At 36.2% G+C, this 16,179-nt stretch overlaps 1 protein-coding gene across 2 annotated transcripts in view; it reads right to left on the reverse strand.

Annotated features, from left to right (window-relative positions):
• ZC3H13 (zinc finger CCCH-type containing 13) overlaps positions 1 to 16,179 on the reverse strand; it is a 97,991-nt gene that overhangs the window by 25,908 nt on the left and 55,904 nt on the right. For both annotated transcript variants that reach the window (XM_025364296.1, XM_025364297.1), the window contains exons 9-10: positions 7,306 to 7,616; positions 3,587 to 4,051 (exon numbers count right to left, since the gene is read on the reverse strand). In XM_025364296.1, coding sequence (XP_025220081.1) covers positions 3,587 to 4,051; positions 7,306 to 7,616 — 776 coding nt within the window. The remainder of the gene's footprint in view (positions 1 to 3,586; positions 4,052 to 7,305; positions 7,617 to 16,179) is intronic.

Raw genomic sequence — 16,179 nt, forward strand, 5'->3', positions numbered from 1 at the left:
ATGCCATGGAATACTATTCGGCAATAAAAATAAATGACTGAAATATGCAACAACTTGGATGAACCCCAAGAAAAAATTATGCTGCGTGAAAAAGCCAATCTCAACAGGATACATAGAGCATTATTCCATTTATGAGACAATTACAGGATAAAGGACACGTAAGAGGCTGCCAGGGGTTGGGGCCGGGGGCCAGGCGAGAGTTGTGGCTATAAGGGGGTAATAAAAGGCAATCTTAGGATGTTACAGATGAGTATCTTGACTATGGAAATGGGCTACACATATGATAAAACTGCATAAAGCTACATACAGACACACACCCAAGTGCATGTATACTGGTGAAATCTGAATAAACTCTATGGATTGTACCAATGTCAGTTGTTTGGTTTTGATACTACACTATAGGTAGGACGTTAGATGTTAACACTGGAGAAGTTGGGAGAAGGATAAACAAAGTTTCCCTGTACATTTATTTGCAATCTCCTGTGAATTCCTAATTACTTCAAAACAAAATGAAATTAAAAAACAAAACAAAACAAAACCTTTTTTGAGCAGGGAGGGTTAGGAGTAGAGAAAGAAGCAGTACTGGGGCTGTGATAATTTAGGAATATCTGGCAAAAACAGACAGAAACTCTGAGGGCCCTGCCCTTAACCTCATAGAATTACCACAAATCAATCTTGACAAAGATGAGTTCACTCCAAACTTAAAAGAACATATGACAAACTAACCCACCCAAAGTCAGAATCAAAAAGCACTTCCCCAAGATTTAAAAAACAAACAAAAACACAAAGAATATAAATGTAACAGGCTTTTGAGACCTAAAAGAATTACAGCATGATTCTATGGGTATTTTAATAATCAAAATAGATATGAAAAATATTTTAATAATTAAAGACCAGGAAGAAAAAATGTAAAACATTTTTAAAGACTACAAAAAGGCTACCTATAACATCTAGGAATGAATGGGTTAACCATCAAATCAGACGCAGCTAAGAAAAAACTGGTAAACTAGAAGTTAAGCCTGAGAATATGACCTAGAGGCAAAACAGATGAAGAGATCAAAAATTTGCAAGTTAAGAATGAGAGAAGATACAATGAGGAGATTTAATGTGTCTAAAACTATATGTTGTTTAGAGTTACATTAAAAAAAATAATAATAAAGCCTGAAAGGATGGAAAAAGATATATCAAACAAATACTAACCAAAAGACAGCTGCCAGCAAAACAATCTTCAAGAAAAATACAGGCTGAATGCCCTTTATCTGAAATGCTTGGGACTACAGGTGTTTTGGATTTTGGAATATTTGCATTATATTGATTCAGCATCCCTAATCTGAAACATTGGAAATCCAAAATACTCTAATAAGCATTTCCTCTGAGTGTTATGTCAGCTCTCAAAATGGCTGTTGTCAGAGTTGCTAGTGGCAATAGTTGAAAAAAAAGAAAATACATTAAAAAGTTTGAGATTTTGGAGAATTTCAGATTAGGGATGCTCAACCTGAACCTGGCATAAACAGTCATTCTATAATGAATAAAGAAATAAATAACTCATCTTATGTGTACCTAAGAGCAAAGCCTCAAAGTATTCAAACAAAAAAATGATCAAACTATAAGAAGAAATGAACAAATCTACAAATTCCACAATGATAGTGGAAGACTTAACTCACCTCTCTGTAATGACAGAACAAGCAGACTAAGAAAAATTACATGTAGATTTGAAAGTGTAGTTAAACAAACTTTATCTTAGAGACACACTCTGCATTCAACCATTACAAATGCAACTCCCTTGAAAGCATATGTAGAACACTTACAAAAACAGACCACTGAGCCACAAAATAAGAGTTAACAAATACATTTCCCAAAGAACTGACTTTCAACAGAGTATTTTCTGACAACTAAAATGGGGTGAGAGAACTTAATCCTTAACGCAATAAAAACATCTGCAAAAAATCCACAAACACCATACTTAGTAATAAAATGCCAGCAACAATCCTTTAAAATCTGAAACAAAGCAAAGCCCACTCTACTTATATTTAACACTGTATTGATAAAGATGCTCAGCAGGTTACTGACAGAAAATTAATAATCAGAAAAGAGCCAAATCAGTCTGTTCCTAGGAACATTTGTTAAGACAATCTAATTAGATCAAGAAAATACAGCAACATCATTTAAATGTAAGATTAATATACAAATGCCAATTACCATTTCCATGTACCAACAAAGCATTAGAAAATGTAATGTTTTAAGAGACACCATTTAGTGACATACGTACACAGTTATTCACTAAAGCATTGTCTGAAAGAGATGAAGATTAGAAAACGAAAATACCCAGTAATGCAGCACTTGCTGACTTTATGGTATATTCTACAATAGATAACATGTGCCAAAAGAAGAAAATAGCTGTTTACCACAAAGAAAGACATGAAAGATATTTTTACTGGTTGAAAACAGTAGGATATAAAATAGTACATAGATTTTTCCACTGTTTTTAAAAATTATTTTTGTAAATCCAGAGGGGAAATCAAATGGATATTTATTTGCTCGCGTAAAATGTTTTTTGGGAAGAATACCTACAAAGCTGGCAAAAGAGTGGTCAGGGTACAAGGGAGGCTTTTCACTATATGTCCTTTTATATATTCAAAATTTTGAACCATGTAAATGCATAATTAAAAAATTTTTTTATCTTACAAAATGTAAAAGCACTATTTATAATGGCAACAAAAATAGAGGATACCCAGGGAAAAAAAATGTAACAAATATTGGAAATATTATAAATTAAGTTGATGCATTTGAAATAAAAATCCAACAATTTTTTATGAAATTAAAAACTGTTTTCTAAAATTGATATGAAAAAGTAAAGGGTCAAGAAAACACAAGGCAGCTCAAAGAAGCTAAAGGACCCTCAACACAAATATGAAGCTGAAATACTGACCAAGGATTGACTAACAGACCAATGGAAAGAATAAAAGTGATCAAAGTTCTGCAGCAGTGTTTGGGGAGAGGGGAGAAAAGCAGGTGGAGGTAAAGAGAGGTCATGATAATTAAGTCTCAGCAGTTTGGAAATAGTTACAATATATTTAAGTCATTTGGGTGATGGCAAATACTTTTTATGAAAAGAAAAATGGCTCAAGATAATGACATGTGGCAGTTTGACAGGGTCTGAAGCAAGTACAAATACTGAAGAATACACAAATCAGTCATTTCTGATGCCAACAATTTTGAAAACCCACCACTTTAATTCTACTTTAATTTAATGAACATTTTATCATATTTATACCTATTTAAAAGAAAGTAACTTCCTTGTGATTCTACTTTTTTGTCTGATAGTTATTTTCTTAGTGTTCTACATTAATCAAGATGACAGGCATGACTGGATATAATTGGGGGGGTCTAGCTCAAGCTCCATTTATCTTCTGCTATTTTAACTAGTAATTCCAATTAGGAATTTATAAGGAAGACTATAAACTCAATTAATTAAAAATTACTGTGACAAAATGATAACGAATGTAAGAAACAACATATTAGAAATCTTAGGAGATGTTATACTTTCTATATAAGATATAGTTCATTGACAAGTCAAAAACCTTACCCTTTTCAGGTAACTCAGGAACTCTCCCCCTACTTCTGCCCATTCGGTCATTTCTAATTTCACTTCGAGACTCATTTCTGGACTCATTCCTTATTTCAGTACGAGAACTTTCTTCTCTCAAATGGTTTCGGCCATAACTCCGGGATTCTTCTGGATATGCATCCTCCTTTCGATGAGTATCTCGACCTTCACGGTCCCTGTAGTCATGGGCATCACGAGTGGACCGAGAATCTCTGGGATCACGGCTCTCTTTGGTATCTCTGCTATAATCCCTCATCTCTCTTGAGTCCCGAATGTCTCTGGAGTCTCTTAGTTCCCTTCGGTCCCTAGTATCTCTGGCATCTCTCCGATCCCGACCATCTCGAGGTTCTCTGTCATCTCTGTGGTCTCTAGAAGAGCTCTGATCCTGTTCATACTCTCGTTCTTCTCTTGAGTCCTTTTCTCTGTCTCGTTTGCCCCTAGTATCTATAATGCAATTTTGGAAATCGACTGTAATTGCCTTTACAAAGTTTCAGGAAACTAGACAACATATTTAATACAGAACTTTAAAAATTTTATTACAATGACAATTCATGTTCTTTGCAAAAAATAAGAAGCTAAAATCCCAAAGATAATTAACACTTGATAACAATGTTCTTCATTAGATAAACTCTGAACATGAATTTCCTCTGCCCCGACTTACCTATACTTACAGATCCTAAACAACTGAAACAATTAAGTTGATCTCCTATCATTGATGGCTTACTTTTTAGAAACCACTTTTAAATACAAAGACACCTCAGTTACTTGAATCTTTTCTGTCAACTATTAAGCTAGGTTAAACTAGACCGTATGTGACCTCCTCAAATGTACTTAAGTACTTGAGGGTAGCCTATGGTGAGTAAGCTAGCTGGTTAAGTGATACTGTTATTCACTCTCTTTTCCTGCACTGTTTAATGGTATAACACTCATGTGTGCAAGTCTTTAAAGCTTTCTTAGAGCACTTTCTAGCTGGGTGTGGTGGCATGTACCTACAGTGCCAGCTACTTGGGAGGCTGAGGTAGGAGGATCGCTTGAATCCAGGAATTTGAGTTCAGCCTGAGCAACATGGTAAGATGAGACTTTTTCTCTTTAAAACGAACAAACAAAAAGCATTTCATAGGAAAAAAAAATACTTTCACTTTTTAAAAGCTGGACTGAACGACACTGACTATCTGTAAAAACCATGTCATTTTATAATAAAGAAATAGAGACCCAAAACTTAAATGGCTTAGTCAATCCCATAATTTGGAAAGATTAGAAACCACTCTTTACATATATTTAGAAAGGGCATAAACTGATTATAACAAATCTGATATGAAGCCAAAGAATTAACAAGAGAACCTCAAAGAATAAATACTGCCCTTTTTATCAGATTCTTCTACAAGTTGCTCTTATACTCTGGAATTGCCCTAGTCTGAGGCTATTTTGGCAACTCTAGCAGCCTCATGCCCAAAACATTATAAGTTTACTTCCTTTTCTCTTTGTCTAGTGGCTAGGCCCACAGACTTTCTCATGGACCCAAACATCTTGTAACCACAAGGCCCTCAGACCCTCATCAATAACCTATCTCCCCCACCAATTCCTTTGTCCATATATCCATATCCACAAATCCCGTTTAAGGACAAAGGCAAGAGGCAAAGATCTGACATATCTCCATCCCTTTCTGTGCATAGCTTTCACTTCTACTCCTCCCCCAATACCAGCTGTGCCTGAAAATGTGTTCACTTAGTGCCAGATCTTTTTCTCATGATGTGCCCATCTGTCTTTACAAATACATCTAGGTACTGTATTTTGTTCTTTACCTACCTCCCTATCCTTCCACCAAAATTATCCGTATTTCAGAAAATGACATCTAAATAGAGAGGAACAATTTTTTAAGTACTACAAAGAACTTAAAACAATTATGGTTTGTTACGAGAAGAATCCCTTAATACAAGCATTTCTATGAGACTCAATTGCTTACTATTTTCCCTTTATTAGTATGTTTAATAATGTTAAGGGAGTTTTCATTCAATAAGAAGTCATTAAATATGTACTATATTCCTGGTCAACTCTAGTTGTTAAATATCTTATTAAAATTTACAGAAAGGTACAACATAAGAGAATTTTCCCATCTTACCAATGTTCCATAAATACTGCTGTGCTGACCTAGTCCCAAAATCATACACACACAAAAAAAATTCTATCACATAGGTGCTTTCCCCAGTCCCTGCTTATTTTCTTGAATATCATTCTCATCCGCCATTTTCTTGAACAAGAAAACCCGATTAATTATTGCTTGCACTGTTGATAGGAAGAGAATACTAAATTCAACATGTTTCATAGGAGACTGCTGTACTCCACTCACACAGAGGCGCTTAAAAGGCAAATTAAATATAAATGTTGTTGCAAGTAAGCATTTCCTGAGTACTTACTATGTTAAAAAATGAACACAGGAGAAGTTAGAAAACAGACTTAGTAAGTTAAATCTACAAAGACCAGAAGCTTAGACAAGAAGTAAAGAGAGAGATGAGCCGGGCGCGGTGGCTCACGCCTGTAATCCCAGCACTTTGGGAGGCCGAGACGGGCGGATCACAAGGTCAGGAGATCGAGACCACGGTGAAACCCCGTCTCTACTAAAAACACAAAAAATTAGCCGGACGCGGTGGCTGGCACCTGTAGTCCCAGCTACTCAGGAGGCTGAGGCAGGAGAATGGCGTGAACCCGGGAGGCGGAGCTTGCAGTGAGCCGAGATCAGGCCACTGCACTCCAGCCTGGGCAACAGAGCGAGACTCCGTCTCAAAAAAAAAAAAAAGAAAGAGATGAGAGCTATTAAACAGGCTTTATTGCCAGGTAACAATAAAATCTCAGCCTGAATAGGGAGTAGCAAATCCAAAGTTAACTTAATTCTCAGGGATACAGAAAGGAAAACCACTTTGCTCACTTCTTTATTATGACCTAGAAATTTGACGAGTTGGCTTGCAATGACCTTCTGCAATTCCCCCCAGCCTTCACTCCTTTATCAAAACACTTCTGATGCTTTCCAACTATGCTCCCTGATTTGTTGCTTTTCTTCCCTTCACTTCGTTTTCAAAAGACATTAACTCAGCAATTGAAATGGATGCTCTAAGGATCAGATGGCCAAAAATTTCCAGAACTTGAGAGTACTTACTCAGCAGAATATCTTTTATTATTATTATTATTTTTGAGCTGGAATCTTGCACTGTTGCCCAGGCTGGAGTAGGGTGGTGCAATCTCAGCTCAATGCAACCTCTGCCTCCCAGGTTCAAGCAATTCTCCTGCCTCAGCCTCCCGAGTAGCTGGGACTACAGGCGCATGCCACCATGCCCAGCTAATTTTTTGCATTTTTTAGTAGGTATGGGGTCTCACTGTATTAGCCAGGATGGTCTCGATCTCCTGACCTCGTGATCTGCCCACCTTGGCCTCCCAAACTGTTGGGATTACAGGCATGAGCCACCGTGCCCGGCTAGAACATCTTAACTAAAGAAAGCACCAGCTTAGCATAGCTGTAAATACCAACTTGTATATACCTAATAGCTTACATTCCCATGTTGTTAAGCATCTCCTATTGCCCTCAAGAATTCTAGTCTGTGTGTTACAGAAGACTTAACATAGCAAAGTCCTCCTCCATTTCTTATTACAACAATGAAGCTGGATATCCAATTTTTCAATTAAAAAAATCAAAGTAAAGTACACACCTTCCCTCCTTTCATGACGTCGATCATGAGACTGTGAAGTTCGTTCATGATCATGTCTCCCTTTCTCTCGCATTGGAGAGCGATGCCTTGGAGGACTCTGCTTTCTCTGAGGAGACGACAAAGAATGTGAAGGATAAGGAGAGGCAGAGCGTCGTAAAGGTGGAGTTAGTGTCCGCTGATAAGATGGTGAAGGAGTTCTTTTTCGACGAGGAGAAGGAGAATGTCTTTGAATAGATGATCCTGATTGTGAGGAAGATGAGTGATGTCTAGAAGATATAGGAGAATGATGCTGTCCTGCTGGGGAAGTAGACCTACAAGGAAAAACAGTAACAATAAAACATGTATTCCAGAACTTCATTTCTAGCCAAAGGAAAACCTTTAAAAACAAAAAAGTGAATGTAAAAGTATAGCTAATAACTCCAGGATAAATTTTAATTCACGATGCTGTAAAATTATAAGTAAGTCACTTTTTAAAGACGTGACTTAACTTTAAGTCAACCAGAAGCAACAGTTCAAGCACAGATACGTGGTGCTTTTCTCCCAGGCTTTAGTGCCAAAGTACACTGCATTTTCCAACATACACCATCTACCCTAATTTAAAGTATGGAATTCACTCTGATAATCTGACAGTGTGAACAAGTACTTGGAGGGAGAAAACCCACAAACTATGGCAAAACGTACTACTGAGATCTAGATAGAAAGTGGCTGTGAGAATGCCTGTAAATTCATGGCTACGGGAAAAGGGGAGCTAGCATCAGCTAAGGCAAACAAAAAGTCCACGTTGCTTGGGTTGACATTTAGGACGATGAAAGAATCCTAGAGTTAAGGAAAGGATAACAAAATATATACTGTCTTTAACTTAAGTAATCTGCCTTCACTGTGGGCAGCACAAACTGAGAGTTAGTTCATAGTTCGTGGTTCAACTAATGCCTCCTCTATTCCTTGCAAATCATTTTCTTTCACTGCTACCAGAGAAACAACACATAACCTCATGAAACAGATGTGATCATTAAGTGCATCTGAATCACTCCTAGAGTCTATTATGCCTGGGTCTTGTCCACACTTTTGTGCAATAACTAAGAAGCAGCAGCAAATAATGTTTAAAAAACATTCTAGACATGTCTAGAGAAATATATTCCTCAAAGCAATCATCTCAAGAGCTAAAAGCTTATTCAAAAACATTCTGACTTTTTTAGTCAAAGCACTTCTGTAATTATCTTCAGTGTCTATGATAAATATTATTTTAGTATGTACAATGATGGCACAAATCATTACTAATTCTAAACCAGTTTCTCAACCCTAGCACTACTGACATTTTGTACTGGGTAACTCTTTGGAGGAAGGGGAGTGTCTTGCACGAGACATATAGGATGTTTAACAGCATCCCTGGCCTTAACTCACTAGATGCCAGTAGCAGCTCTCCCATTCCAAGGTATGACAATAAAAAATTACTCCAGACATTGACAAATGTCCTCTACCAGGCAAAATCACCTCCAGTTGAGAACCACTACCTTAAACTATGTTGTTTATAAATGATGCCTTAGTAAACCTTCCATCAAAAAAAGGTTTCAATCTATAAACTACTTACAGTTTATAGTTATTTATATCCTACTACTCAAGGTCATGGCCAAGGTCTGATTTTTCACAAAAAAATTTATAACTTCTGGCATAAATGGGTTAACGGGGTCATGGAATATCTGGCTAAATGTTATTTCTGGGCATATCTGTGAGGGATTCCTAAAAGAGTCTGGCATTTGAATCAGTAAACTGAGTAAGTCAGGAAACCGATCTAATATATTAGGAAGAATTTGCAGAAAAGAATTTAGGCAAATAAAAATACCTTTGGGTAACAGTTGACTGAAATAAAAAGTCTGCTAACTAGAACACTACACTCACCTAAACATCAAGTTTTCTGTGACTTGATTAAAGCTTTATGCTTTTAATAAAATAGTGATTTCTTTCTAACATAAAAAGGTAGGCCATAAACCACTAAAATTTAATTGACTCTAAATAGAAATTTATTAACTTAACAGATAACATGAGTGGAAATACTCAATGGGTCTTAGTCAAATTTGGAAAACCATTTATGATCAATGCCCATTTAAATGCATCCTACTGAACAGAAAAATCACTGTAAGAGTAAAAATTAGAGTCAGTATTTTCTGGTGCTTTTCAATTTCAATTTCAGCTTCATTAGGTTCTAGTAAATTTTTTTATTTTTTATTTTTTGGGGGACAAGGTCTCGCTTTGTCACCCAGGCTAGAGTATAGTGGCATGATCATGGCTCACTGCGCTCTTGGCTTCCTGGGCTCAAGTGATCCTCCTGCCTCAGCCTCCTGAGCAGCTGGGACTACAGGCACATGCCACCACACGCAGCTAACTTGTTTTATTTTTATAGAGACGAGGTCTCACTATGCTGCCCTGGTTGCTCTTGAACACCTGGGCTCAAGCAATCATCCTGCCTTAGCCTCTTTAAAGTGCTGGGATTATAGGCATGAGCCACCATGCTTGACAGTTCTCGTCAATTTAAAAAACTAAAGAATGGTTCTCCACTGAACTGATATTTTGGTTACTTCTGAGTTTATTTCTGGGGTATACTTAAAATTGTTTCAAGAATGTCTACAATAGCCTTGAGTTATTAGTTCATAAAACTTAAAAAGATAAAACAGTTAATATATACTATCTTTAAAAAACACATTAGGATCCAATCATGTTTCTATTTAACTTGATGTCTATAGCATGGAAGAAAAAACTTCAAACTTAGGATAATCAAGCTATCATATTAAGGTCAGAACACTAATGTGTTGTCAAATAATGGCTTCAACTTTTTAACCATATTTTCTTCTTACTCAACCTTCACCTATGTCCATTCTGCACATATAAAAGGTATGATTCTAAGTAACGAAACTGTCTTGAAATCTGGTGAAAATTAACAGTACTTTGGCTACAGAGTATTACAGAGCTATAGTAAAGTACATTTCCACTTAGAATAGAAGTAACTTCAGATTAATTAGTCGTATGATTTATAATTGGCTGGTTTCTTATCTGAGGAAAAAGATAAGTCAAATTTGAAATTCAAATAAAGAAAAAAAGAAAGTTTATTTAATGAAGAGAAGCTTAATACCTTAAAACAAAAATCTGTATAATGTAAGCAAGAGCACTGTGATTTATTGTATACAGGGAAAGTTGATCTTTAGTCTGACTAGATTCCAATAAAACACTTTTTAGTGCTGCTATAATTAGGATATGATGTGGTGTGGAATGAGAATATTCAGGGTATATTTCATTGTGGGAAAAAATGTGAAAATTAAGAAATTTAAAAATAAAAACTCCTCTCATTCAAGATGCAAGTAGTTCACCTGCAAACTAATAGGCTTACCCCAGACTTACTTAAAAATATTAACACCAATTTTTCTCTCAAAAAATGGTTTCTATTTCTCAAATATGAAAATATGCTTACATAATGCAACTAACATTCCTATTTTAACCTTTAAAATCATGGAAAATGTATACATTTTCAAAAACCAAAGGTAATATGGGCACTACCAAAATCAACTCTGTTTTCAGTGATAAAATACAATACAACATAATACACATTTCACAAGTAGAAACATTTAGGTTCTATTACTTTACATACGAAGTTTATACTTATTAAATCACTTTAATTCACTCAACAAATATTAAGTGAGCACATACTAACCTCCAAGTATATTATTTTTGGCAATGAGGATACAGAAATGAAAAGAACAAAATCACTAACATGATAACAGTAATGACATTAATAATAGCAAGTAACATATATTGCTACTACGTGCATGACACTATTTTAAGTGCCTGTCATATATTAACTCACTTAATCTTTATGACAATCTAATAAGGTAATTGAATGCGATGGTTAATTTTATGTGTCAATCCATTTATGCCTAGTGTTCCATTATTGGAACACTAAGCTTGTGGGAGTTATTTATATCCTACTGCTCAAGGTCATGGCCAAGGTCTGATTTTTCACAAAAAAATTTGCAACTTCTGGCATAAATGGGTTAACTGGGTCATCGAATGCCCAGCTATCTGGCTAAAAGTTATTTCTGGGCACATCTGTGAGGGCTTCCTAAAACAGTATGGCATTTGAATCAGTAAACTGAGTAAAGCAGATGGCCCTGATCAATGTGTGTATCATCCCATCTACTGAGGGCCTGAACAGAACAAAGAGGTGAAGGAAGGTTACATTCTCTGTTTGCCTGACTGCTTGAGCTGAATGTTGATCTGCCCTTGCTTATTAGGTCTTATACGCTGACTGGAGTCAGCTTTTTACCTCTCACGCTTCTGAATTACACCACCAGCTTTCCTGGGTCTCCAGCTTGTAGTCAGATCATAGGGCTTTACAGCCTCCATAATTGCATGAGCCAATTCCTTAAGTAAATCTCATTCTAGACATATCTTCTATTGGTTCAGTTTCTCTGGAAAACCTTGACTAACACCTTGAGGGAGGACTGGAAACCAGTCTCTCTAGTAACAGAGTCTATGGCCTAGGGAGCAAACCAACAATGACAAAGCAAGACAATTTCTGCTAATTAATGTAACAAAGTTTATACAAAAGGACAACAAAACAGAACTGTTAGGTCCAAACAACCACAAAAAGTATGTGCTTTTTATTCTTAGAGCTTAAAAACAATCTACAAGTGTGTGGCAGGAATACCAGCTATTTGTCTTTTTCTAACCCGTGATCACAAAACACAAAAAGTACGTCAGGGTGACTACTTTAGGTTGCTTGGTAAGGAAAGGACCTTTACTGGAGGATATATTTGAGCCAAGTGCTGAAGATCTGAGGGAAGAGCTTTAGGATCAATAAGCACAAAGGAGGCAGGAGGGATCTTGATGTATAAGAATAGAAAGAAGCCAAGTGGAACCACAATTTATGAGAGAATAGAGTCTCATGAGAGAATCAGAAAGCAGGCAGAGCCAGATATGGGCCACAGGTCACGGTAAAAGTCTGGATTTTATTCTAAGCATGAGAGAAAGCACTGGAGAGTGTTAGGCAGGTAAGTGCCATTTAAAATATAACAAGATCTTACTTGTCTAAATAAATCTGTAAGATGAAAAAAGAAAATGCTTCTGTGTGATTTATTTTACACCTAGTAGCCTGCTATTCTTTTGCAGCAGGGTAAATACTCCCTGGAAAGTGAATCATTTCTAACTGAACAATCTTACAGAACTAGAAAGACCCTTGTCTGTGGGAATCTTTTAAAAGATCACTCCTCCATAAATACACAATGATACTTGTAACACAGATTAGATTTAAAAAAAAAAAAAACAAAACTCATACAAGTTCTAGATAACACAAGAAAATCTTCACTAAAGTACTAATAATTTTGTTCAGATTTCATTTTTGCATGCACAAATGCAGTATGGTTGGCTCCTGAACAACATAGGGTCACACTAACGTGAGTTTTCTTCTGCCTCTGCCAGCCTTGAGACAGCAAGAACAACCCCTCCTTTTGGCACTTCTCCGAGCCTCCTCAAAGGGATGATCTTTATAATGATCCACTTTCACGTAATGAATAGTAAATATATTTTCTCTTCCTTATGATTTTCTTAACATTTTCTTTTCTCTAGCTTACTTTGTAATAAGAATACAGTATATAATACAAATAATGTACAAAATATGTGTTAATCAAATGTTTATGTTATCAGTAAAGTTTCCAGTTAACAGTGGGCTACTAGTAGTTAAGACTGGGGGGAGTCAAAAGTTATACAAGGATTTTTAACTGTACAGGGGGTTGATCTCCCGACCCCTTCATTGTTCAAGGGTCAACTGTAATTTCAAGTTTCAATTAAAGAATAAAATATGTTAAAGATAACCCTTAAATTAACCCATCCTTTAATGCTATTCAAATCCAGAATAATTTAACAACTAATACTTTTATGAAACACGGTTCAAGATAAGAGCCTTACATAGACTTAGTCAACAACATGGCTTGAACTAAAAACTGTACCTACCAATGTGATCAAGGGTTAGAAAAGGACAAATAGCTGGTATTCCTGCCACACACATGTGGATGGTTTTTCAGCTCCCAGAGTAACAGCATCAATATTTAAAATACAATAAAACCCAAATACAACACACACTGGCATAAGACAACTGGCTCCTTCTGCTTGGTGGAACCAGTTAAAGTTACTACTTTCTGCTGAGGATAGGGTAGGGTGGCAAGAATATGAAGCAGAGGACCAAACCAGGCCAAGAAACAGCAGGCAATCCAGTTTTGGAAGAGGAAGGTGCAGAAGTCCCCGATCTGCATTTCCCAGACATAATACCTTCCCAGATCAGGCCACTGGGTGCCAAAGAAGGGAGATTTCTGAAATCACTGCCAATGGCCTGGAAGTCCCATCTAGTCACAGAAGCCAAAATTCTTCTCATGGTCATTTAACTACCAGTGGGGAAAAAAAAAAAATGCAACAACCTGGCACCAAACCACAGCCAGATTAGGATGGATTTTGACAGTGCAGGTGGGGGCTATTTTATTAATGTCATTATAACACAGCCCTACATTCTTTACAGAATTGACTCCATACCAGCTGCTACTAAAAACCTCTCTGAAAATACTTGAGAACAGCCTTCCTCAAGTCTCCGATTTCGCAAAGCATGTTGGACAAAAGCTAAAAGTACAATTATTTAGGGTCATAATCTCTTTCTAGATATGAGTTTCTCTCCCGAATTCAACAAATTTTCCCAACATCATACCTGCTGAAGAGAGTCCAAGCCTTGGTTAATTTCACTACAGGTGAAAGGCTTCTTTTTTATCCATTGTGAATGAATTGTTTTGATGTTTATAAAATGATTTCATTCTTAACATAAGCCTTTCATAAGCTTAGTGTGCAATATAATCATGTTTGGCTATATTACAAACCCCACATATTTGGAAACACTATTTCACACACATACACCCACACCCCACCACATTAGTCTACTTGTACTAGCAAACCTTTGGAAATACTTTTGCTCACTGCTGCAATACCAGCTTTAGAACAGGTACTCAAGTAACTGTTGGATGAATAAATGAATTAGCACTTTTACTTCAGCACACCTCCTCCTAGTAAGCTTTCTGAGGCCTCACCAGAAGCAGATGCTGGAGCCATGTATGTACAGCCCGCAGAACCATGAGCCAATTCAACTTCTTTTCTTTATAAGTTACCTTGTCCCAGGTATTTCTTTATAGCAATACAAGAACAACCTGATACAACTACTATCAACTAATAAGCAGATTTCTACATTCGGGTAATTGTGTTGGAATGATTGTTTTTTAATTAGCTATGCTCTGAGTACTATTTTCTCATTTGGCCACAAAGTCCTACAACCTAGCATTATGATTAAAATATATCACCTGTCAGTACAATCATACTGAAACCAAAATATCTGGCAGAATGAGCTACATGCAATTGTCAGATGATTTTTCTGATCATTGTCCAAGAAGATTTTGTGTTTAAACCCTTGTTCCTAAAATACTACTAATCTATTACTTTCCTGATTTGGCATGGGAAAGTATACAGAATATATACTAATATAAGTGAGTACACTTATAAAAGCAAGTATTACAGATCTACCAAAAGATCATCATAAATATTCAATTTAGGATTATCTAGACATAATAGGTTAGGAATATTAACACAGAGTATTCCCTTCAAAAAATTATCTTTCTGACTAAATACCTAAAATAAACTTAATTTCCCTTTGATTTACATCTCTTCTAAACAATTTACAGGAAAAAAGAATTAGTTTAGTTTGTTGGGTTCCCACCACAGTAGGCCCCGCTTACCTTTTCTTTTGTTTTCCCTGGTCAATCATAGTCCAAATATACTAATGGAAACTTCCAGAAATAAACAATTCATATGTTTTAAACTGCACACACTTCTAAGTGGCACAGTGAAATCTCCTGTTGTTCCACTCTATCCCAACCTGGACATGAATCATCCCTTTGTCCGGTAACCACACGCTGTATGCACTTGCTCACTGATCACTTTGTAGCCATCTCAGTTATCAGATTGACTTGCAGTTTGGCAACAACAGTAATTATGCAGTTCGAGTAACCCTTATTTTACTTCATAATGGCCCCAAGCGCAAAGAGGAGTGATGCTGGCAATTTGAATATGCCAAAAAAAAAAAAAAGCCATAAAGTACTTCCTTTGAGTTCTTAGGAAGAAAAACTGTATGCTGAGGTTGCAAAAATCTACAATAAGGAATATTCTATACATGAAATTATGAATAAAGAAAAAGAAATTCATGCATCGTACATACAAGGTTCAGCACTATCTGCCATTTCTGGCATCTACTGAGGGTCCTGGAATGTATTCCCTGAGAATAAGGGGGGTAGAAATAGTATTTTACTATTCTCTGTAAAGAGTAGGTCATGGAAAGTTTATTTTAAAAAAAAATTATGGGAAATTGCCATATTTTCTGAAAGCAGAATAATAAATCCATAAGACTTTTTCTCTGCATAAATGACTAGTACTCAGGTTTTCATCAACATTGCATAAATAAATCAAAGCTGAGTAAAGTTGGAAGACACTGATAACATTCATTTAAAAGCTGAAGTCTCCAAATTATTCAATTAAAAATTAACCACATGACAGAATTTTGTATTAAACTTACAAATACTCTGGGAAGAGTACATTTTTAACAAACTTGACATGCCAATGACAGTTTGGGAGGAAAGTACTCAAATCCTTGACATCAGGTTAGTGTCCTAGGCTTCAAGAATGATTCATGATTCTAACTTTTTTTGGAGAGGGGAAAAATCATGAACTTTTCTAGAAGGGTATGGGCACTCTCCCTCACCAAAACACATACACAGGCAAAGTTTTATACATAACTCAAGAAGC

This window comes from Theropithecus gelada, chromosome 17, assembly GCF_003255815.1.
Source record: "Theropithecus gelada isolate Dixy chromosome 17, Tgel_1.0, whole genome shotgun sequence".
NCBI classification, from domain to species: Eukaryota; Metazoa; Chordata; class Mammalia; order Primates; family Cercopithecidae; genus Theropithecus; species Theropithecus gelada.